Here is a 21,373-nt window from a genome sequence, read left to right as displayed (position 1 = left end):
TGCAATAGATTACGTGTAGAACATTTGATCAAGAGCGGAGGCTTAGTAGACTTTCAGCCGAGTGGCCGGCATATCAAGCCTGCGTAACTAAGTAGCTGTGCATGACTCGCAACGTGTTTCACTGGGATGCGTGGTCGCCTCCAACCAAGTGCGGGCGGTATCTCAGCGTCCCTCTCCACGCAACACGACATCACCGATTGTCTCCACCATCACCTTGATCTTTCGAACGTCGACGTTCCTCCTTCACAACACCTACCCTAACTCTACCTCCATCTAACAAGCAATCATGTCTACCGCAGCCCGCCGCCGCTTGATGCGCGACTTCAAGGTACGCCACTCCGCCCTTGCCGGCAGCATCACGAGAGTATCTCGATGTAGAATGAATGCTAATGACAACACAGCGCATGCAAACCGACCCTCCCGCTGGTGTCTCTGCTTCTCCGATCGCCGACAATGTCATGACCTGGTACGGCCCGCCGCATCTTCCCCGCACACGACACCTCCCGCCGCCTTTCTCCTTCGGATCAATATAAATCTCCATTGCCACATAGGCACAGGCATCGATGTATGCTGACATGCTCGTTGCAGGAATGCCGTCATCATCGGCCCTGCTGACACTCCCTTCGAGGACGGGACCTTTCGCCTCGTCATGCACTTCGATGAAGCCTATCCGAATAAGCCACCGGGTGTCAAGTTCATCAGCGTGATGTTTCACCCCAATGTATACGGCACGGGGGAGTTGTGCCTGGACATCCTGCAGAACCGGTGGTCGCCTACGTACGACGTTGCGGCGATCTTGACGAGCATCCAGAGGTACGTCCGGATAGGAATGGAGGATGGGAGAATGATGACATGAGAGAGAATGATGCTGATGGCATGCAGTCTACTGAACGATCCCAATACGTCCAGCCCGGCCAACGTCGAAGCATCGAACGCATACAAGGAGAACCGCAAGGAGTACACAAAGCGTGTGCGCGAGACGGTTGAGAAGAGCTGGGATGACTGAGACTACTGGCCATGCATGTGTGGAGGGGTCGACGATGCGACAAGGCATAGCAAGGGAGTTGTCGAGTCACAAATTGCGGTTATACACATGGTCTTAGCGGTTTCGTGGCGTTTACTTCTGTTCTCTTTTTCATAGCGAGGCGTTAGGTGTAGTCAGATGTAGCGCACGACAGTCCTTCATATAGTAGTTAGTTGTTCTGTGGTTGTTGTTGTCCATCTTGAACGACTGTCAAGTGATGATAACGATATGGGCTCAACACTAAGCCTTGCAAATGTGCGTCTCTATCAGTGACTGAAATAGCCCGTCCAAACCACCAACATGCAATGAGCAGGACCACGATGGAAGACTTCTAAAGTGAGTGTTGATTGACGCCAAGCTAATCAGGGATCGCGTCTGCGGGGGGAGTGAGTCGCGAAGAAGCAACAACCCGCGGACCCTGCACCTAACTCTGACCCTTGCAGAGCGGCGACTCCGAGTCTCCTCGCTATCCTCGCCCACCTGCCCGCCGCTTTCCCTTGTTTCCAAGGCCAAGGGAAACGACTCTTGTCTGTGTGAGGACTTTTGCATTGCTGTTTAGGTGGAGCAGTTCGATTAAGTGGGGTCGTCCCTTAATTACTTGGACGCACCCAGGGAGCACGACATTACGACCAGACCCTCGCAGCGGAGCGCTGAGAGGAACGACTCGAGTTGAGGCCTTATAGGCCAAACTGCTGAGACGTGCAGCAACCATGTCGTAAGTGAATTAGACTGGCTGAGACCTCCATGAGAGACAGACAGCTAATATTGGCGTTACAGGGGCTCCAACACAATCAAAGGTGCGATGCGATATAGCGAGGGGCAGACTGAGGATGGCTACTGACTGTGCGACAATGCAGTGGTGGCGCGGTTCCGTCCGCAGAACAAGATCGAGATAGCCAGCGGTGGAGAGCCCATCGTCGACTTCAATTCGGATGACACATGTACGATCCAGGTATGCGCAGCGCCTTGGCTATATCGGATCTTCCGGGATGTGTTCAGGTCACTGACAGCGTTATACATAGTCGAAAGAGAATGCCGGGGCTTTCACCTTCGATCGCGTCTTTGACATGAGCTCGCGGCAGGCCGATGTCTTCGATTACTCTATCCGCCCGACCGTCGACGATATCCTGAACGGATACAATGGCACGGTATTTGCCTATGGCCAGACTGGAGCGGGAAAGTCGTACACCATGATGGGAACCGACATCGACGACGATGTAGGCAAGGGTGTGATTCCGCGTATCGTCGAGCAGATATTCGCCAGTATCCTGGCGTCACCAAGCAACATCGAATACACCGTTCGCGTCAGCTACATGGAGATCTACATGGAGCGCATTCGCGATCTTCTGATGCCGCAGAACGATAATCTACCGGTACACGAAGAGAAGAACAGAGGTGTATACGTTAAGGGTCTGCTGGAAGTCTATGTCTCGAGCGTCGAAGAGGTATACGAGGTCATGCGAAGAGGTGGAAATGCGCGAGCGGTCTCGGCGACAAACATGAACGCGGAATCCTCGCGGTCACACTCTATCTTCGTGATTACTGTCACGCAGAAGAACGTCGAATCAGGGTCAATGAAGAGCGGACAACTGTTCTTGGTCGATCTGGCTGGTTCCGAGAAGGTCGGCAAGACAGGCGCCAGCGGACAGACGCTAGAGGAAGCAAAGAAGATTAACAAGAGTTTGAGTGCTCTGGGCATGGTCATCAACTCTTTGACAGACACCAAAACTTCGCATATTCCTTATCGAGATTCGAAACTCACTCGTATCCTGCAAGAGTCACTCGGTGGTAACTCGCGAACGACGCTTATCATCAATTGTTCGCCAAGTAGTTACAACGATGCCGAAACTCTAGGCACTCTACGGTTTGGTATGCGCGCGAAGGCAATCAAGAACAAAGCCAAAATCAACGCGGAACTGAGCCCTGCTGAGCTCAAGCAGATGCTCAAGAAGGCACAAGGAAAAATCACGTCTTTCGAGACCTATGTTGGCGCGCTAGAGGGTGAGGTTTCACTCTGGCGTGGGGGTGAAGCTGTTCCAAAAGAGAAATGGATACCATCGTTGGAACCCAGCACCACTTCTGCAAAACGACCGCCGTCCGCACCGCGTACCTCCACACCGTCACGATTGGATGCTACGAAGAGCTCTGAAACACCGTCCCGACCAGACTCGAGAATGGACTTGGACCGCGCGGGTACACCCAGTATACCTTTAGATAAGGACGAAAAGGATGAGTTCTTGAGAAGAGAGAATGAGCTGTCAGATCAGGTCACAGAGAAGGAACAACAACTCGCCAAGATTCAAGATCAGCTCCAAACGACCAAAGATGAACTGCAATACTACAAAGAGCGGGACACCAAGACAAACAAGGAAAGTGAGAACGTTGCGAAAGAGCTCAACGAGGTGCACATGCAGGTTGAGAAGTTCCGGTTTGAGAGCAAGGAGATGCAAATCAGTATGGATGCGCTCAAGGAGGCAAACGCTGAACTCACGACTGAACTCGATGAATACAAACAACAACTCCTGGAAGCAAAGATGAACGCAAAGGAGACTGGCGCTGCCATGGACGAGAAGAAGCGGAAGAAGGCCGAGGCTATGGCGCAGATGATGGCTGGCTTCAACCTTGGCGGTGATGTGTTCAGCGATAATGAGCGTAGCATTCGGAAGGTCATCGAGCAACTCGACCAGCTTCATGAGCTGAGCTCAGCCGGCGAGGTTATTGCTCCAGATGCGCTGCAGGACCTCCGGGAGAAAGTCGTGGAGACACAGGGCATCGTACGACAAGCTGAGCTTTCTGTTACTGCGCGCGGCGAAGAAGACACTGTGCACAACAAGCGACGTGAAGCTTTGGAGGAACGTGTCGCCAAGCTGCAGAGCTCGTACGAGGAGCTGCTCGAACGCAATCTTTCCGAGGAAGACAGGGAGGAGATCAAATCGCAACTCGCAGAAGCGTACTCTGCCCGACAAGAAGGCAATGTCGAGCTTGCCGAGGAACTTAAGGGCGATCTGTCACGGCGTGTAGAAGAGAACCAGAAGCTCAAGACTGAAGTCGAGAGCTTACAGCAGCGCATCAAGAGCGGCGCGATTGCTAACGGTGCTGCAAACGGTATCAACGGCAAGACGGTCCAGCAGCAGATTGCCGAATTCGACAACATGAAGAAGAGTCTGATGCGCGATCTACAGAACAGGTGTGAGCGTGTAAGTATTATCAGCGCCCTCATATTCTCATTTCTATACAACACTACGGCGCTGATCCATGCTCCCCACACCTAGGTCGTCGAACTGGAGATCTCGCTTGACGAAACCCGCGAACAGTACAACAATGTACTCCGCACTTCCAACAACCGCGCTCAGCAAAAGAAGATGATGTTCCTTGAACGTAACCTCGAGCAACTCACCGTGGTGCAGAGACAGCTTGTCGAACAAAACTCCAGCCTCAAGAAGGAGGTTGCCATTGCTGAGCGCAAGCTGATTGCCAGAAACGAGCGTATCCAATCCCTGGAGAGCTTGCTACAAGATAGTCAGGAGAAGCTCACAGCGGCGAATCATCGGTCCGTCTCCCTCGCTTTGCCTTTACTGTGGACCTCGTGCTGACAATCTACAGGTTCGAAGCCCAACTCACCGCCGTCAAAGAGCGTCTCGAAGCTGCCAAGGCAGGGTCCACTCGCGGTCTTGGATCCCCAAACTCGGGAGCGTCCTTCGCGTTTGGTGGGGGCGTGGGTTCGCGCATCGCTAAACCTCTTCGCGGCGGAGGTGGACCCGCGCAAGAAGGGCCTGTGCTACCCATTATTGGGAATTTGCAGAAGCAGGAAGATGGTGAGCCCAAGGGCAAGCGCACAAGCTGGTTTTTCAACAAGCAGTAGATCATGGCAGGCTATGATGGGCTTTTGGATACGACTTTTCCCAAGGGGCGCTGGGAATGGGCTTGCGATGCTCCACGAGGTGTTCACGGCGCATGCCACTTTTGCTTTGTAGAAGGCCGGGATTAGTTTCGCTGTACTTAGACATGTCACGCATGCCTACGACAAGAGACGATGGATGATGGGTTTGGTGATGGAACGCATGCACGCGGGGGGAGTTTGGATGCGCTTCGTATCTCTTCTTTGCAGTCCGCATTTGGCAGGGGTTATATCCATAGATGTATTGAACTGAGCGTGAAGATGCGCGCCATGCCTTGAATGGATGAAAAGGTTGAAGGGGCTGATCTCGTGATAGCGTGTTGTTGTGAGACGCGCCGGCCGCGTAGAAGTGGGGGTTGAAGACGCCATGGCAACCTCCTGCCAAGATTGACGCCTGATTTTGGGAAAACAAACAGAACGATCTCCCCCTCGAGACGAGCCTGTGATGTGAACTAATTCCAGCGGCAACTCCACGATCCAAGCGTAGAGGCTACGTCAAGGCACCCGGCCTAGTCGATGAGCAACAATCCCCGCAAGCACCGTGCGCCTTTTCGGCCTCTAGACACATTCGCATCTGCTCAGAAGCCCACTTTCCAGGCTGAGAGTGCAACGCGCAACAACCAGCTGCCCTGCCTGTACAGCGACGGCGAAGACAACTCGTCGCTGGCCGCCAAGGATAGCTATCTCGGCGACTCGAGTTCGCTCTTCGACGACACCCAGTTCGCGAACTCGTATACCCCTCCACCGCCCGCCGCCCACTCTCGAACCACAACCAAACGCCACGCGCCCACAGCACACAATATGGTGCGCGAGCGAGAGCCACCGCGAAATGTGCCCGCGCCGGCGCCGGCACCTGCGCCTGCGCCGAAACCCCTGCAGGAGTTTAGAAAACCAGGGCCACAGTTCGGGCAGGCCAGCCCTCTGAGAAACCCACTGAAGTTGGACAGGCCGATGGACGATGCATACGCTCACCTGTTCAACAAGCCAAAGCCAGGCCAGCCAAGGCCAGAACACCACCAGGCGCCTTCGCGCATACCCTCGCAGCCCCCCATACCATTCAAGCCCGCTGCCAGTCAGAGGCCCTCCAGCCAATCATCCCAGAGCACCTCAGATCCCTTTGTCAACCATCCTTTCAAAGCCCCTGCTCAAGCAAAGTCGCGCTATAGCACGGCCTCGTCCACCGGCTCTGACATTATGGAAATTCCCGCTGCCAACTTCCAGCCGCGAAAGTCATCCCAGAATGTGCCCATGCCATACAACCCGCCTACACAGACATCCTACCCACCTCCCAGGCCGATGTACTCCTCTGTCGGCCATGCGAACGATTTCCAGCCGGTGAATAGGGGCACCCACAACCCCTTACAGCAGGGCAGGCAGACGGTGATTCTGAACGACGAGGACGACTTTGATCCGGATGCAGAGATTCACGCACAGAGTGGCCGGTTCGGAACGCCTGACTTGCATGCTTACGTGGATGCTGGCCAGGCCAGTGAAAACATCAAAGCTCTTCTTGAGGGCGCCCTGGAAGAGGATGACGAGAAGATCCCTCGCACGCGTGGCCGAAAAAAGAAGAAGCAGCAAGAGCAGGATGCTAGTGCGTCTTTGGCTGATCGACTCAAGGCTCTTGATGTTAAGGACTCAGAGACCGCAGTCGAGGCCGAAGATGATGAAGATGACGACGGAGAAGACGACGGCACAGTCGACGGCCTGAAAGTCAAGCTTCTGCCTCATCAGGTCGACGGTGTTGCTTGGATGATCGAGAAAGAGACGGGGGCTCATAACAAGCGAGGCAAGCTTCCCAAAGGCGGTATTCTCGCCGATGACATGGGTCTGGGCAAGACAGTACAGTCTATCGCTCTCATACTTTCCAACCCGCGACCCGAGAAGGGGGCTGAGCCAGAAAACAAGAAGAACAAAATCTTGGACTCCACTGGAAAAGGGACTCTTGTCGTCGCGCCTCTAGCCCTGATCAAGCAATGGGAGGCTGAAATCAACAGCAAGGTCTCCAAAACGCATGCTCTAAAGGTCCTTGTTCATCACGGCCCCAATCGTACCAAGTCGGCGGACAAACTGAAGGCTTACGACGTTGTCATCACCACATACCAAGTTCTTGCGTCGGAACATGCGAGCTGTGGAGATGGCCCCGATGGTCTCAAGAAGGGCTGCTTCGCTGTGGGATGGTATCGCACAATGCTCGACGAAGCACATACTATCAAGAACCGCAACGCGAAGATGACAAAGGCATGCTATGAGATTCGGTCACACTACCGATGGTGTTTGACCGGCACACCCATGCAGAATAACCTTGACGAGCTCCAAAGTTTGATCAAGTTCCTCCGCATCCAACCCTACTGTGAGATGTCTAGCTGGAAAGAATCCATCTCTGGTCCAATGAAGAACGGTCGTGGCAATCTTGCCATGCGCCGACTTCAGATCTTCCTGAAAGCCTTCATGAAGCGTCGAACAAAAGATGTGCTCAAAAAGGAGGGCGCACTCAACTTTGGGGGCAAACCCAAGGAAGGCGAAGAGAAGCCCGCATTTCAAATTGTCGAGCGCAATGTCGAGACCATCATAGGAGAGTTCACGGCTAAAGAGCGCGCATTCTACGACCGCCTGTCTGACCGCGCACAATCTCGTCTCGATGAGATGATGGGCGGCGAGAAGCAGGATTACATTGGGGCTCTAGTGTTACTTCTACGGTTGCGACAGGCTTGCAATCACCCCAATCTCACCAAGAGCAATGTCAAGGACGACAAGGATGCCTTGACTACGGGATCGAAGTCTAGTGCCCAGAATAGCTTGCAGACTCCACGCAAGGCTGCCAGAGATGATGCTGACGATCTTGCTGATCTGCTTGGTGGTCTCAGCGTAGCGACCAAGCGGTGCGATATCTGTCAGAGAGCTTTGACGCGCGATAACTCAGATGGTGGGATACGGTGCATGGAATGCGAGAATGATCTGAACGCTTCGGCCACGAAGCCCAAGAAGCACAAGAAGAAGCACCGGAGACATAAACACAAGGAGAAGAAGGAAAAGAAACGTCAAGAGTCTGATCAAGAAGAGGAAGACGAAGACGAGGAGGAGGAAGTAAAGCCGAAAGCCTCCCAATCTGCCCGACAGCGACGTGTCATTGTGGATAGTGACGACGAAGAAGAAGAGGGCGAGTGGTTGGTACCAGAAGATCAACAGGAAGCTGAAGACCTAGGCAAAGCTGGTGGCACAGACGACGAGAATGCCGATGGTGGTGGCGATACGCTTGCCTCTCTTGACTCGCAAGCTTCTGAAAGTGCGGATGAGAGCAGAAGCAATCTTGACTCTTTCATCGTGCACGATACTGACAGTGAAGACGAAGGTCCTGCTGTTCGCAAGAAGCAGTCCAAAAAGCCTTCGGGTGTTGTCAACCTCGTCTCCGACGACGACGATGAATCAGCTAGCGAGACCGATTCCGACTCCTCTGGCTCAGAAGCGGACTCGGAGGAAGATGGCTCAGCGACCGAATCGGAAAACGAGTACAATGCCTCTGAGCTTGTTCCCTCGACCAAGATCCGCCAACTTCTTCAGATCCTGGAGAAAGAGACCCCAGACCACAAAGTCATTGTGTTTTCGCAGTTCACTTCCATGTTGGACCTCATCGAACCCTTCCTCAAGCGGGGAGACTACAACTTCACGCGTTATGACGGCAGCATGCGCAACGATCTGCGTGAAGCGAGTTTGAACAAACTGCGCAATGACAAGCGCACGCGTGTCCTTCTGTGCAGTCTCAAGTGCGGAAGCTTGGGTCTGAATTTGACGGCCGCGAGCCGTGTCGTGATCATGGAGCCATTCTGGAATCCTGTAAGTGCTTGCTCGCCCATCTGATCACTACTCACTCAGCTAACCGTCCAACAGTTCGTCGAAGAACAAGCCATAGACCGCGTGCACCGCCTGAACCAAACCGTCGACGTAGTCGTCTACCGCCTCTCCATCCACAACTCAGTCGAAGAGCGCATTCTCGAACTCCAAGAAGCAAAGCGCAAACTTGCCAAAGCGGCCATTGAGGGCGGTAAGGCGATTGGGAAACTCAGCATGAAGGATATTATGCAGTTGTTCAAGCGCGATGCCGAGTTCGAGGATAAGCATGCGGATGTGCATGATGAAGGCATGTTTAGGACTACGAGGGTGTTGGAGAGCGAGGATGGAGAGAGGGTCGAGCGCGAGAGGGTTAAGAGGAAGGCGGGCAGTTTGGGGTTCAGGAAGGAGAAGGAGGATAGTGTGTATGGGAGGCGGTAGGTAGAGTCTGGTGTTTTTCGGATCGGGCATGTGGAGTTTGTATGATTCACGATGGGGAGGTCATGTATGGAGGCGTCTCGGCTTGGATAGCCTGCTTTTATTCTTGGGTATGTACTTTGCATTCATCCAAACTCGCTTTTATCAGTACCTGCAATCTTGACAATCTTGATGTCCAAGTGTCCGGCCTGATAGAATTGGTTGAAGTAACGAGGTAGTGCAGCGAGGCCTTGCAATAGCTTGACAACTACATCCCAGGTTAGTGCGGTAGTCTTATACTTCTACTGCCATCTGTATACGCCTAGGGTGTATTTTCGTAAGTTTTATTGATGTAATTTGAGGCCTGTAGTAGTCACAAGGAACGCAGCTTACTGCCCGTATTTGAAGTCGAGCGAAAGGCGGGGACATGTCATAACCATGTGTCTTGACCCCACACTATTACCCCGCATCCTGAAATCAGACAACACATCACACCCTGTGTACCCATGCTTCGTGTAAACAAAATATGCGTTTCCAACCATTGTAGTTGATCCAATTCCAATATCCTCCATCAAATCACCGGCCGAATGGTCTAGTCGCATGATTCCTGCTTTGTAAGCTCTACCTTCACCACACACACCCAAACTCTCACTAACATTGTCACCAGGGGTTCTTCACTCATGTCTGCAGGAGGTCCCGGGTTCAACTCCCGGTTCGGCCCGTTTCCCTTTTTTGCATATCTTTTGTCTTTTTGCACATTTTTGCACATTTTTTGCTCGTCTGGAGCTTGAGGGGGGGTTTTTTTTTTTTGCATGAGCGGAGTTTGAGGTAGTCGAGACGGATGGCATGTACTTTCCATACTCTTTGTGAAAGCGCTGGAGTGCGCTTGGATTTCTCAGGTGAAGGGCTGGGGGGTGAATGAAGTAGGCTACATTCTTTGTGGCTCTTACAAGCCGCAAAACTCTGTGATTGGAATTTTTTAAGAGCATGCAAAGTGTATACTGCTTAAAATCCAGGCACAAGATTCCGACACTAAACGTAGCCGTAGTTGTCAAGCTGTTGCATGATTTCGCTGCACCCTTATTCCTGGTACTTCGACTGGCCTACAAGACAGACACACAACGTAGCACGACGACAGAATTTTGAACGAGTTTATTGATTTGCCATTGCTGGGTTTTGAGAGCAACCTGCAGTCTTAATCCCTCATCTATATGTAAAAAGTCCAACGCCGCCCATGCCCCCCTCACGTATCATTCATAACGCATATCCCATCGTCTTTGCCAGACCCACACATACCCCACCGCAACTCCGCAAGACTCCTCCAACACGCCAACCAACTACTGCAGAAGATGGTCGCGGAAGTGCTTCTGGAAGTTGCCGCGCTTTTCGTTTCCGGCCTGGTAGTTGTTCTGGTGGCGTTGGGCCTTTCTCTGTTCCTTCTTCTCTACGGCCTGGATCTCGGCCTTCTTCGCGTCGCTGACGCCAATCATTCCCGTGCCGCCGTTGGCGCGCGTGGCTACTTCGCGACCGCCACGACCGCGGCCCTGGCGTTGGTCGCCGTCTTCTCCGTCCATGTTGGTGTCGCCGTCTTCGTCCGAGGCGGGCCCAGTCAGACGGCGTTGTGCGTTCTCCATGCGCTCGGCAACGCCGGGGTAGTTGCGCAGGTTTTGCCTGTAGTATTTGTTCAGCGACCTGTGGCCGGCTGTGCGGCCGGATGGGAGGTGAAGCTCGTAGTCGTCATGGTAGACAGCCACAGGCGTAGCGTGTGCGTGTGAGTGGAAGCCATCTGCGGCCTTGTGTGGGCGGGGATCTGCGTGGGAGTGGTGGCGCGACTTGTTGAGCGACTTGTGGCGGTGGGTGCGGTCGATGGGGACAGCGCCGATCTCGTCTGTTGGAACGCTGGACACTGTGCTGTCGGTTTCCCAGCCTGCGTCTTCAACGTCCTCGTTGCTGGACATGGCTGCATCGTCCTCGGTGGTGGTGACGGTAGCGCGTTTAGCACCGAGTTTAACACCACCTTCCTTTGTCGAGGAAGAATCGTCCGAGTCTTCGGCGTCTTGCTCGATCTCGTCAAACCGGTCAGCGTCAGGGTAAGAGGCGCGGAAGTCATAGAATTCGCCAACTTCAACAAGCTCCTCGTCCGACTCAAAGCCGATCATGCAGTGGCCCCTGTCGCGCATGTGCGTCTGGATGCCTGACGCTGTGTGTAGAACCTTGTGGCACCTCAAGCACTCATGTTGCTGGTGCACCTTGTCGTGGAGGTAGGAAATAAGCTTCTCAGGCTCAACCAAAAACTCCTTCTCGGGAACGAACATGCCGTGGAAACGGCCCATGTGATCGATGTTAAGTTTGAAGTTTGGTGATTTGTAGTTGCAGAACAGGCAATCCAATAATGGCTCAGCGGGAGGCTTGCTTGATGCGGCCACAGAGCTCTTGTCGTCGTCGGCAGCGGACTCGTCTGCGCCCTCCAGCTTTGCGTCCTTGATGCCGTCTGTCACATCAGCGACATCCTTTTCAGCGCCGCCGTTGACTGTAGCTTCAGACTCAGCCATCGACTCGCCCAGCGACATGGCAGAGCTCATGACAGAGCCCGAGACTGAGGCAGCATCGTCCAGTTGCGCGCCCCTGCCCGCCCTCATGAGATTTGTCCGGTGCTTCTGGCTGTTGATGTGGTTGTTGTAGGCATTCTCGCTAAAGTACGTCTTCTGGCACGGGGAGCACAGCTTCTCAAAGGAGGCTTTGGCGGCGGTCGCAGCTGCCGAGGCCTTGTTTGCAAGGACCTTTTCGGTGAAGATCTCCGACGACAGTGGCGGGAGCTCGGCAACGCGACGCTTGAGGTTGTAGCGATGCCAGTCCGTTTGCATGTGGGTGCGCTGCAGGTCGCTGGAGCGGAAGGCGACCTGGCACGTGTTGCAGGTGAAGGGGTGCGTCGACTGGATGTTCGCCTGGGTGGGGACTTGCGACGCCATGATGTCTGCTGCTGTGGCCTTGTCTGGTGTGGTGGAGGGGGAGGATGTGTAGGGAAGAGGGAAATATTAGGCAAATGGCGGGGCACACGCTGATTTCTGGTAATTATGACTGTTCGGAGGGGCAAATTTTTGTGCGCCGAGTCAGCCACGATTAGGGAGCGGTAGTGAAGGGCTTTGTCTTGCTTATCAAAAGTCACGGCGGCAACAATCGCGGACTCGACAGAAGCGGCAAAATATTGAGTGTGCACCAGAGATGACGTTTATCGATACGGGTGACAGGGGTCCGCCATGACCCCTGCAGTCGTCGCATGCATCGCCGCCGCCACAGGGTAAGAGCTCACTCAGCCCTACGGCGGTCGTCTCGTTGCGTGATGCACCCAGCCCTCATGACTCTGACCATGCAATCCACTCACTCGGTGACATGAGCGCCTCAGATGGACGGCCTCAGCTAGCACGGCCGCCAGATGCCCCGCGGCGTCGCCTGAGCAATGTAATCGATGTGCAAGATGCGCTCCGCGTTGTCGAGTGCTCGCAGGTGGAGAGGCAGCTAAAGTTCCAGCATCTCGTGCGGCAGTTTGTCACTCCAGTCCCATGCAAGTCGAGATGACATGCTGATCTGTGGCCAGCTATCTCTCCCAGATCCTGCATGGCTGCAAGAGCGCCTACTGCGACACGTCCACATGCTTCTCCTGCAACAAGCGCAATGCCTCCAAGCCCTTCCGTCCTCCCACACAGCTCACCGCGCGCGCCCTGGCCCACTACCTCGCCAGCCAAGACAACCCCCACCGCGGGCTGTGTCCACACGAGCTCAAGGTCGCGCCTTCCACCTTTGAGATTGATGGTGCAGCGGGTGCTGCCGTACGACACGGGCGCAATGGTGCAGAGCCGCAGTACAGCGTCTATCCTGCAGTGTGGACGCTGGTGCAGCAACAACGCCATGCAGGGGCCATCACCCAGCGGCACCAGTCGAGAAAAGACAAGAACGCACTCGGGCAGCATCTGTACGACAGCGTCACCATGATATACTCCTACTCCAAGCAACTGCCCAGTCCTACCTCAGTGCTTACTACACTTCGCTCTCTCGACAATGCACGTTCAGGTGACCAGACTGAAAATGACGAATCCAGTCTTTATACAAACGCGCAACATGTCACGCCTCACGTGAATGATTCTGCGCCCACCGTTCGTCGACAATCGCAGCAAGATTCACAGACCAGCAGTCCTCCCCATCCAGAGCAAAGTGCTGCAGAGCTTCTCAAGAATGGCCAACAAGTCCTTAGAATCCCATACCATCTGCCCAGCACCACAAGTCAATGTCAAGCTTCCAAACCAGTCACTTCAACGTCGCTCGACGGCACATTTGAATCGCCCAAGTTGTCAAAATCAAAAACTGGAAAGGAGCCTTCCCCCCTTGATAGACAGAGTGGACCTGCGATGGGAAGACCAAAGCCCTCGCCTGCAGCACAACGTGTTGTTGATAACCCCAAGCCTGCCGACCGCAAAGATCCAGTCTTGCCTATCGTCTCGCACTTGAATTGTGACGTTCTCGATCAGCTCAAGGATGAGGTCTATCATCATCGCAAGGACCAGTCTACTGATTTCAATTTTGTTATAGACTACGACATGAACGCTCGTTTTCGACCTACCAAGCCATATGTTAATCGGTCCTTGTTCTATACTTTGAGTGACACTGATACACTACTCAAGTCTTTTCATGACAGCAACGAAGCCTTCAAGGATTCACCACTCTCGCACCTTGACTCGGCGCGGTTGACACACTCTTTCAGAGATTGGAACCGGCGAAATGGAGCTCTTATATTCGACAGCCTATGGATTGTTGTGGAGGCATTGTTTACGCCACCACCCGAGCTCGATGTCCAAAAGAGCCCTCGTCTCAGACCCTCGCGCAAGAGAGCATCTGTGGATAGCTCGTCTGGACACTCTTCGAACCAGCAGAAAACTACGGCCGGAGAAGCTCGCTATCTCGACAACAATGAGGCGGCTCATATTGTTATGATTTGCATTCATGCTCTGACGTCCCTGATTCCTGTTGGGTGGTCACACACATGGGCACAGCTGCGCAAGTTGAGATCCTGGGGTGTCATCATCCCCAATGCGGCTCCAAATACCCACGACTTTTCAAACCCTTACCTGAACATCATCGATGAGTTAGAGTACGAGCCGGCCATTCGACTTGCCGATCGCTTACTTCGAGGTATTGGAGCACGGACTTGCTTTGAACACATCTTGGAGAGCTTACAAAAGCAAGGGAGGTATCAGGATGATGCGGGTGGGTCTTTTGTTGACGTTGTTATCCAGCACTTGGAAGTGGTCGAGCGCGTCGCCCTCGCCAGCAAGCGAAGGATGAAGTCGTCTCATGACCCAGACGAAGATCCAGGGTGGACCGTTACTGCCACATTCATGGAGTGGCTGAAAACCATCATTGTGAAGAAGTGGGACAACAAAGCGGAGATTAATAAATGGAACAGCGTGGGCACCGCTGTCATGTTGCTCGACAAGTTTCGTGAGCAAACAATACTCTCTTAGAATACCACGTCAGCTGATACTGATAGATTTGAATCGCGATCGCCTCAATGTCCATTCCAACATGTTTCACATGCCGTTTTTCAACGAGCGTATTGATGTGGCTGTTGAACCACTCATGTTCCTCAACTGGGAATCGCAACCTAACACTCTCCACATCTTCCAATACCCATGTTTGTTTCCAACCGAGTACCTTGTAGCGTACTTCCGTACTATCAATTTCGCAAGCATGATGACGCAGTATGATAGCACAACGCGCGCCCACCAATTGCAAAGTCAACTTCATGCGTACCTCAGAGAGCCCCATCGATGGCTGGCTCAAAGTCTGCTGAAAGTTACGTTGAACGACTATCTAGTGTTAGACGTCAGTCGAGAGCAGCCACTGAAAGACACTCTCGATTTGCTGTGGGGACAGAATAGGAAAACGATGCTGAAGCCACTAAAAGTCAAAATTGGTCGAGAGGAGGGCGAGATTGGACTGGACCACGGTGGGGTAACGTACGAGTTCTTCCGAGTCGTGCTCAGCGAGGCATTCAAGCCAGAACATGGTACATATCTTGCCCCTCCTAGAATTGTACGCGCTAACACGCTTAGGAATGTTCACTATCGATCCACAATCAAGGATGACATGGTTTCAACCAGGCACTCTGGAGCCGATCTGGAAGTTCGAAATGCTTGGTGTTCTCTTCAGTCTCGCAGTTTACAACGGCATAACACTACCTGTCACGTTTCCTCTGGCTCTATACTACCACCTTCTCGACACAGGAGAGTCCTCCCGCGATCGTGAAACAGACACTAAGAGCCTCAATTTCATCCAAGATGGATGGCCCGGCCTCGCCAAAGCGTTCGAGCAACTTCTTTCATGGACCGACGGCGATGTAGGAGACGTCATGATGCGCGACTACACTTTCAGCTACGAGGCATTCGGCCAGAAAATCGACATCAACATGCAAGCCCCACCCTCGAGTAACACAACTCCCGAAGAGCCAATTCTAGTCACGAACGCGAACCGCACCACCTTCGTCACAGACTACATCCACCACCTAACCCACGTTTCCGTAGAAAAGCAACTCCACGCCTTCCACCGCGGCTTCAAAACCTGCATCAACCCCACCTCCCTCTCGTTCTTCACGCCCACCACCCTCCGCCACCTAATCGAAGGATCACAAACGATCTCCATCCCCGCGCTCCGCGCCGTGACTAAATACTACGAAGGCTACTCCGCCTCCCACCCCACCATCAAGTCCTTCTGGTCTGTCGTCGAAGACCTCGACCAGGACGATTGTCGCCGTTTACTTGAGTTCGTCACGGCGAGTGATCGCGTGCCTGTCACGGGGTATGAGGGCGTTACGTTTCATATTGTGCGCGGTGGACCCGATACGCTGGGCTTGCCTACTAGCTCGACGTGCTTTGGGAAACTGTATTTACCTGAGTATGGCGATGAGGGGAGGATGAGGGAGAAGGTTAGGTTGGCGATTGGGAATTCCAGGGGGTTTGGGGTTGTGTGATGATCTGGGGGGTGGGGGGGTTTTTTGGGTGGTGTGGTGTTATGTAGTGGATGTGTTTATGTGTAATGCATGGATGGATAGAGAGAGGGAGTTTTGAAAGTTTCCATATACTTTGTCTTCGCGGCTGCGAGAGTATGGTCCCTGGGTACTGAAGTTACCAGGCGTACGCTCTATTCCTACTCTTGGTTGTTCAGAATACTCAAAATTAAGCCACAGTTATGTCTTGCAACAGCTTGACAACTACATGCAGAAAAAATTGTAAAATTCATACGCGTTGAGTATTGTTGGTATACACCTTCTAGTGCATTCTCCTCGTTATGTGTAGTCTCGTAGTTCAGGATTGGTATCTCGCTAGAAAGGAATGTAGCTTAACCCTAGGTACATCGATTAGTTGAGAGACTGATCATTACTCCCGCATTCTTGATCTTTTTGTTAGCCCAAGCCAGAGAGTCCTTCTTCTGACACGCAACTATGTCACTCAATATCGCATCAATCGTGCCACGCTTTCTCTAGTCCGCATATGCCGACGATTGGTATAAGAATGCGTGAGGCGTAAGAGCTGAATCTCGCGTGGTAATCCTCCTAGTTGTACGAGAGAATTTGGATCTCGCCACTAAGATGATCTCTTCACATTATAGGTAGACATTTACAATACTGGACGCCTACTGCATTGCGTCTTTCTGCCTCTGTAACAAGCATAAATACGCTATAAACGCAAAATAATAATAGGTAGATATTTGGATGTGTTTTAGTCCTTTTGGTACAGTGTCCAGAAAGTGGTAGTTCATCTTCTGCGGGCAGTTAGGAGGCAAATACATGTATCTTGGCCGAAGGACAGTAGCTAGTAAGAGGTTAGGAAGAGTAAATCGACAACTTGCTGGATACTGAAATCGAATGAGAGGGTTTGTGGTGTAGAGTGTTGTCTTGTATCCGTCTGGTATTGTTTAGCTTTGTGGTGGATGTGATGGGAAACGTTGGGAGTGGAAATGCAAGCTACGAAGCAACGGGAACTTTGGGATAACTCCTAGGATTACGTTGATTGTCTCATGTTACTGGTAGATCATTAAACAGCCATGAGAAGAAGACGAGGCTGAGATGGTGGCGTATTTGATTGGACGGCAGTGAAGGGACTAAGCGATATAACGGTATCAGTATGCCTCTCTCAGCCTTGACCATTTTTCTTGAATACTTGAGGTCCATCTTTCGCGGAATTTGACATAGGGTGCTCCTAAAGACTATCCTTCTCCATATCCACTATGTCTAACATTACCAACGCAACGTTGGCATTGCACGCCGCCGAAAATGGGTTGAGCACCGGCGCAAAGGCTGGCGCTGTTATGGGGGTTGTGATGCTCGGCCTACTCTTCACTATACCTGCTGCCCTATATATATGTTTGCGAGAAGGTCGACGGAGAAAGCGTTCCCGGGAGGAAACTCAAGAGGAGCAGGGTCGGAGGGATTGTCTGATCCCACAGCGACCAACCGTGGAACAGATACTAGGAACAAACAACAGATCTTTACTAAAAGACCCTTTGATCCCGAAGCGACCAACTGTGGAACAAATCCTGGGTATCGACAAGAGGTCTTTGCTGAGAGATTTACCGATCTACGAAGGCAAGTACTGTCTTTGCGTTGATCTTGTTCCTGACTGTAAACTGACAGTGAGATAGTTGGTCGACCCTCATACCTCACTGCTGCTCCCGCGAGCGTTGGAAACTGGTACGATGACCCGGCCCCTTCGTGTTCTCATCAGGATCAAGAAGAATGTAAAAGTGTGGATCCATGGGAAGTCGAATACGGCCCGAATCCTGTCATGTTTCCACACCTCGCTGGCCCTTTGTCGGATCTAAGCACACTATCGCCGGCACCGTTGGAGTCGAGTGCTTCTCAGTCATCCTCGAAAGGCTTGACGGATACATCGCAAGCTACGTTACCGTTAGATCTCCGAAGAGACATCGAAGTCGAATACCATCAATCAGATGGTGGCTCAGGAGAGTTTCAGAGACCGTCAGAAAGCAGCTCAATATTCTCGTTGGATACTGAGGTAGCTTCTAGCAGCTCGTCGTTTACTCTACTCAATACCGAGTCTGGAGATGACCTCTCTCCAAAGCTCACAGGCTCCACGATTGACTCTCCTTGGAGCAAGATATCACTGCCCATGGAAGAACTGGTCTTTGTTCCCGCTTCAACACTGAATACGACCGTATACTGCCAGTCGTCCAGTGTTGGTATGCCAAAATCACTGCCGAGTGACATTGGTGGGAAAGCGAGCCCTGACACGGAGTTGTTGCCTACACCAGCATCAAAGTCACCTCTTGGAAGCAGCTTAGCACTCACCGTATCCAGTCGTCCCCAATTTACCAACGATAAGACTACCCTTCAGTACGCATGTCCCGCCTGCCATCTCAAATTCCGCACAGCGGGTCTCAGAAGGCAAGTGCGCCCCGTCTCCATCCCCTAATAAACAATCTAACACCACCGTTACAGAAATCACCACAACCGCAAACACAACCTCCGTTACCCTTGCACACTATGCCCAGCAGCCTTCGGTCTACGGAAAGACCTCGAGCGCCACGAGCATACCGTACACAAAGAACACTTCAAATCCGAACAGGTATTTCGCTGCACGAATGAAGGATGCGCCACGCCTGCGATAGAGTTCAACCGTAAGGATAACTTCCAGCGGCATGTCAAGCGCTGTGAGAAGGCAATTGCACACGCGAGTGGGAAATCGGGATGAGTGTCTCGCTACGCATGTGCTTCTGTCCTGATCTGGAAATTACGGCATGATCAGACATGCACGTAAACTCGCTTGCAAGACGTTGCATCCTTCGAGCTCCGGGATGGTTGTTGATCAGCTGTTCTCCATCGGGAGGAGCCAGTCTGTCTCATACCCTGAATCTCCACGATCACGAAATGGCAGTCACCTATGTACCTCCCAGCGCAGTCGGCCTCGCCCAACGTCAGAAATGGCCCCAGGTTCTCAGACCAGGTCCCGCCCCGCCTCCAGTTCCCCTCAGCAATCAAAATCGTGCATGTTCGTCGTCGACTAGCGCCGATCAAGGATGTCAGTCCGTGTCAACGGGCCACCTTTCCATTTCCGTCTTGGCTCACAACTCAACATCAGCGCTTGTAGGGAGATATCGATGTGAACCTTGGGGGCGGCGATAACACTGCAGCGCGCCCGTCTCCATCTCTGCTTATTTCTGGTTTTTGTTGTAGTTTTGGTGCACTGAAGAATCAAGAGCTGGGAAAGAATTGGAGCTTGAGTGAACCGACTAGACACGCCATCCACGGAGAAACCACATGACTTGGGTCAAGATGGACGAACTCGCGCACACACAAGCCAAGCACAACATGCTCAAGAACGCCGCGCAGAGCGAGCAAGAAGTCACAGACGCCGGCCCATCTGGATCGGGCGCGCAAGAAAGAGTAGCAGACGAAGAGCCCCGTGAACCAGAGACGGGACGCAGACGACGACGCAAAAAAACATATAGCCACGCGCACTTCAAAGTGTACAAAAGACGATGGTTCGGCCTAGCGCAGCTCGTCCTTCTGAATGTCGTCGTGAGCTGGGACTGGCTGACGTTTGCGCCCGTGTCGACGCGCTCGGCGGCGTACTTTGGCGTCTCCGAGACGGCGATAAATTGGCTGTCTACTGCTTTTATGTTCGCGTTTGTTCCCGCATGTCCGTTCGTTGTGTATTTGCTGCATCGTAGTCCGAAGGAGAGCATTCTGTGTGCGTCGGTGCTGCTGCTAATAGGGAATTGGATCCGGTATGCAGGAACAAGGGCGAATACCTTCGGCGTCGTCATGTTCGGGCAGATATTGACGGGGCTGTCTCAGCCGTTTGTGCTCGCGGCGCCGACGCGGTACAGTGACATGTGGTTTACAGAGCGGGGGCGTGTCGGCGCAACCGCGCTGGCGAGTTTGGCAAATCCATTTGGGGGCGCTGTGAGTTTACTCTCTTTTACTTAAACATACATTACTCACGCCTCTCTCCAGCTCGCTCAACTCGTAAACCCCTTCTTCGGCTCCATCCCACAGACCGTCCTCATAATCTCCATAATCGCAACCGTGGCCTGCATCCCCTCGCTCTTCATCCCCGCCTCGCCCCCCACACCCCCAACAGCCTCCTCCTCACTCTCGCGAACCCCCCTCCTCGTCTCACTAAACCACATGCTGCGCTCCCCACCCTTCTACATCCTCCTCCTCACCTTCTCCATCTACGTCGGCTTCTTCAACGCCTTCTCCTCGCTGCTAAACCAGATCCTATACCCATACGCCTTCTCCGAAGACGAAGCCGGAATCTGCGGCGCGATTCTAATCGTCGTCGGCCTCGTCGTAGCTGCCATCACAAGTCCGGTTCTGGATCGCACGCACGCCTACCTCCGCGGCATCAAGCTTCTGTGTCCGCTCATCGCCGTGGCGTATCTGGCCATGGTGTGGGCGCCGCAGACACGCAGTATCGTCGCGCCGTACATCATCGCTGCGTTGCTGGGCGCGGCGTCGTTCAGCCTGCTGCCCGTTGCGCTGGAGTATCTGGTGGAGATTACGTATCCGGCGAGTCCGGAGGTGAGCTCGACGATGTGCTGGGCTGGGGGGCAGACGCTGGGCGCTGTGTTTGTGGTTGTTATGAATGCGTTGAAGGATGGGCGGCCGGTGGATTTGGAGCAGGTGCAGAGCATTGGGAGTGAAGGGGAGAGACCGCCTGGTAACATGTTCAATGCGTTGGTTTTTCAGGCTGTTGTTGCGCTGGCCGTGTTGCCTTTGCCGCTGATGCTTGGGATTAAGAGGCTGGGCTTGGCTGGGGGGGAGGGGCGGTTGAGGGTTGATGAGCATAGGGAGGGGAGTGTTGGTGGGGAGTCGGAAGGCGGGGTTGGGCATGAGCAATGACTCTTGGAGGATTATGATTCTGAGGATGAATCCGCCCAAGAAATGTGAATTGACGGGATGATGGAAAGATAATGATGCCCACGACATGTCATGTAAGCGTCCGTCTTATCATCAAGAGTGAACGCTTGCTGTACAGACAAGACTTGGGAGGGGAAATAGTACATGATATTCTAAACATGACCCTGGTATATACAGTTGTCCATGAAGCGTCGTCGTGGTCGTTTCCCTCTATGCAAATGGGCCTCCCTGCCACTTTCTGGCTAAAGCTGCGCAAAAATAGTGGATCAGG

General features: G+C 53.1%; 8 protein-coding genes and 1 non-coding gene across 9 annotated transcripts; 8 read left to right on the top strand and 1 right to left on the bottom strand.

The window, feature by feature from the left end:
• The first annotated feature begins 233 nt into the window (after positions 1-233).
• Positions 234-1,259, top strand: P153DRAFT_338061 (ubiquitin-conjugating enzyme). Its single transcript, XM_033665769.1, has 4 exons — positions 234-328; positions 402-466; positions 589-813; positions 883-1,259. Exons 1-4 carry the CDS (start codon positions 287-289, stop codon positions 1,004-1,006), a joined length of 456 nt encoding a protein of 151 aa, XP_033524743.1. The 5' UTR covers positions 234-286; the 3' UTR covers positions 1,007-1,259.
• Positions 1,260-1,877: 618 nt separating this feature from the next.
• P153DRAFT_265119 (kinesin) lies at positions 1,878-3,669 on the top strand (the record flags this gene model as incomplete). The annotated part of the gene is made up of 2 exons (XM_033662859.1): positions 1,878-1,976; positions 2,047-3,669. Coding segments are annotated over 2 exons (1,722 nt in total), but the record flags the coding sequence as incomplete, so codon positions are not given.
• Positions 3,670-4,625: 956 nt separating this feature from the next.
• P153DRAFT_288811 (uncharacterized protein) lies at positions 4,626-4,886 on the top strand (the record flags this gene model as incomplete). Its single annotated transcript, XM_033663614.1, has 1 exon — positions 4,626-4,886. A coding segment is annotated over one exon (261 nt), but the record flags the coding sequence as incomplete, so codon positions are not given.
• Positions 4,887-5,352: 466 nt separating this feature from the next.
• P153DRAFT_314151 (uncharacterized protein) lies at positions 5,353-9,391 on the top strand. Its single transcript, XM_033664910.1, has 2 exons — positions 5,353-8,756; positions 8,811-9,391. Exons 1-2 carry the CDS (start codon positions 5,439-5,441, stop codon positions 9,189-9,191), a joined length of 3,699 nt encoding a protein of 1,232 aa, XP_033524740.1. The 5' UTR covers positions 5,353-5,438; the 3' UTR covers positions 9,192-9,391.
• A 357-nt stretch (positions 9,392-9,748) lies between these two features.
• P153DRAFT_t55 lies at positions 9,749-9,888 on the top strand. Its single transcript has one exon. It is a non-coding gene; the product is annotated as a tRNA-Thr (tRNA).
• Positions 9,889-10,311: 423 nt separating this feature from the next.
• P153DRAFT_365963 (uncharacterized protein) lies at positions 10,312-12,285 on the bottom strand. The gene has a single exon (XM_033667939.1). The coding sequence runs from the start codon at positions 12,134-12,136 to the stop codon at positions 10,505-10,507; it is 1,632 nt and encodes a 543-aa protein (XP_033524739.1). The 5' UTR covers positions 12,137-12,285; the 3' UTR covers positions 10,312-10,504.
• A 238-nt stretch (positions 12,286-12,523) lies between these two features.
• P153DRAFT_314146 (ubiquitin-protein ligase E3A) lies at positions 12,524-16,182 on the top strand (the record flags this gene model as incomplete). The annotated part of the gene is made up of 4 exons (XM_033664909.1): positions 12,524-12,709; positions 12,763-14,660; positions 14,710-15,228; positions 15,275-16,182. Coding segments are annotated over exons 1-4 (3,477 nt in total), but the record flags the coding sequence as incomplete, so codon positions are not given.
• Positions 16,183-17,444: 1,262 nt separating this feature from the next.
• Positions 17,445-19,010, top strand: P153DRAFT_430584 (uncharacterized protein; the record flags this gene model as incomplete). Its single annotated transcript, XM_033672844.1, has 3 exons — positions 17,445-17,806; positions 17,851-18,570; positions 18,676-19,010. The coding sequence occupies 3 exons, from the start codon at positions 17,445-17,447 to the stop codon at positions 18,926-18,928; spliced, it is 1,335 nt and encodes a 444-aa protein (XP_033524737.1). The 3' UTR covers positions 18,929-19,010.
• A 499-nt stretch (positions 19,011-19,509) lies between these two features.
• On the top strand, positions 19,510-21,084 carry P153DRAFT_384627 (MFS general substrate transporter; the record flags this gene model as incomplete). The annotated part of the gene is made up of 2 exons (XM_033670360.1): positions 19,510-20,142; positions 20,194-21,084. 2 exons carry the CDS (start codon positions 19,510-19,512, stop codon positions 21,082-21,084), a joined length of 1,524 nt encoding a protein of 507 aa, XP_033524736.1.
• Between the last annotated feature and the right edge of the window lie 289 nt (positions 21,085-21,373).

The sequence above is a fragment of the Dothidotthia symphoricarpi genome (genome assembly GCF_010015815.1).
Source record: "Dothidotthia symphoricarpi CBS 119687 unplaced genomic scaffold P153scaffold_8, whole genome shotgun sequence".
Lineage (NCBI taxonomy): Eukaryota > Fungi > Ascomycota > Dothideomycetes > Pleosporales > Dothidotthiaceae > Dothidotthia > Dothidotthia symphoricarpi.
The sequence above is the reverse complement of the archived record's forward strand: the minus strand, read 5'-3'. Positions and strand labels throughout refer to the sequence as shown.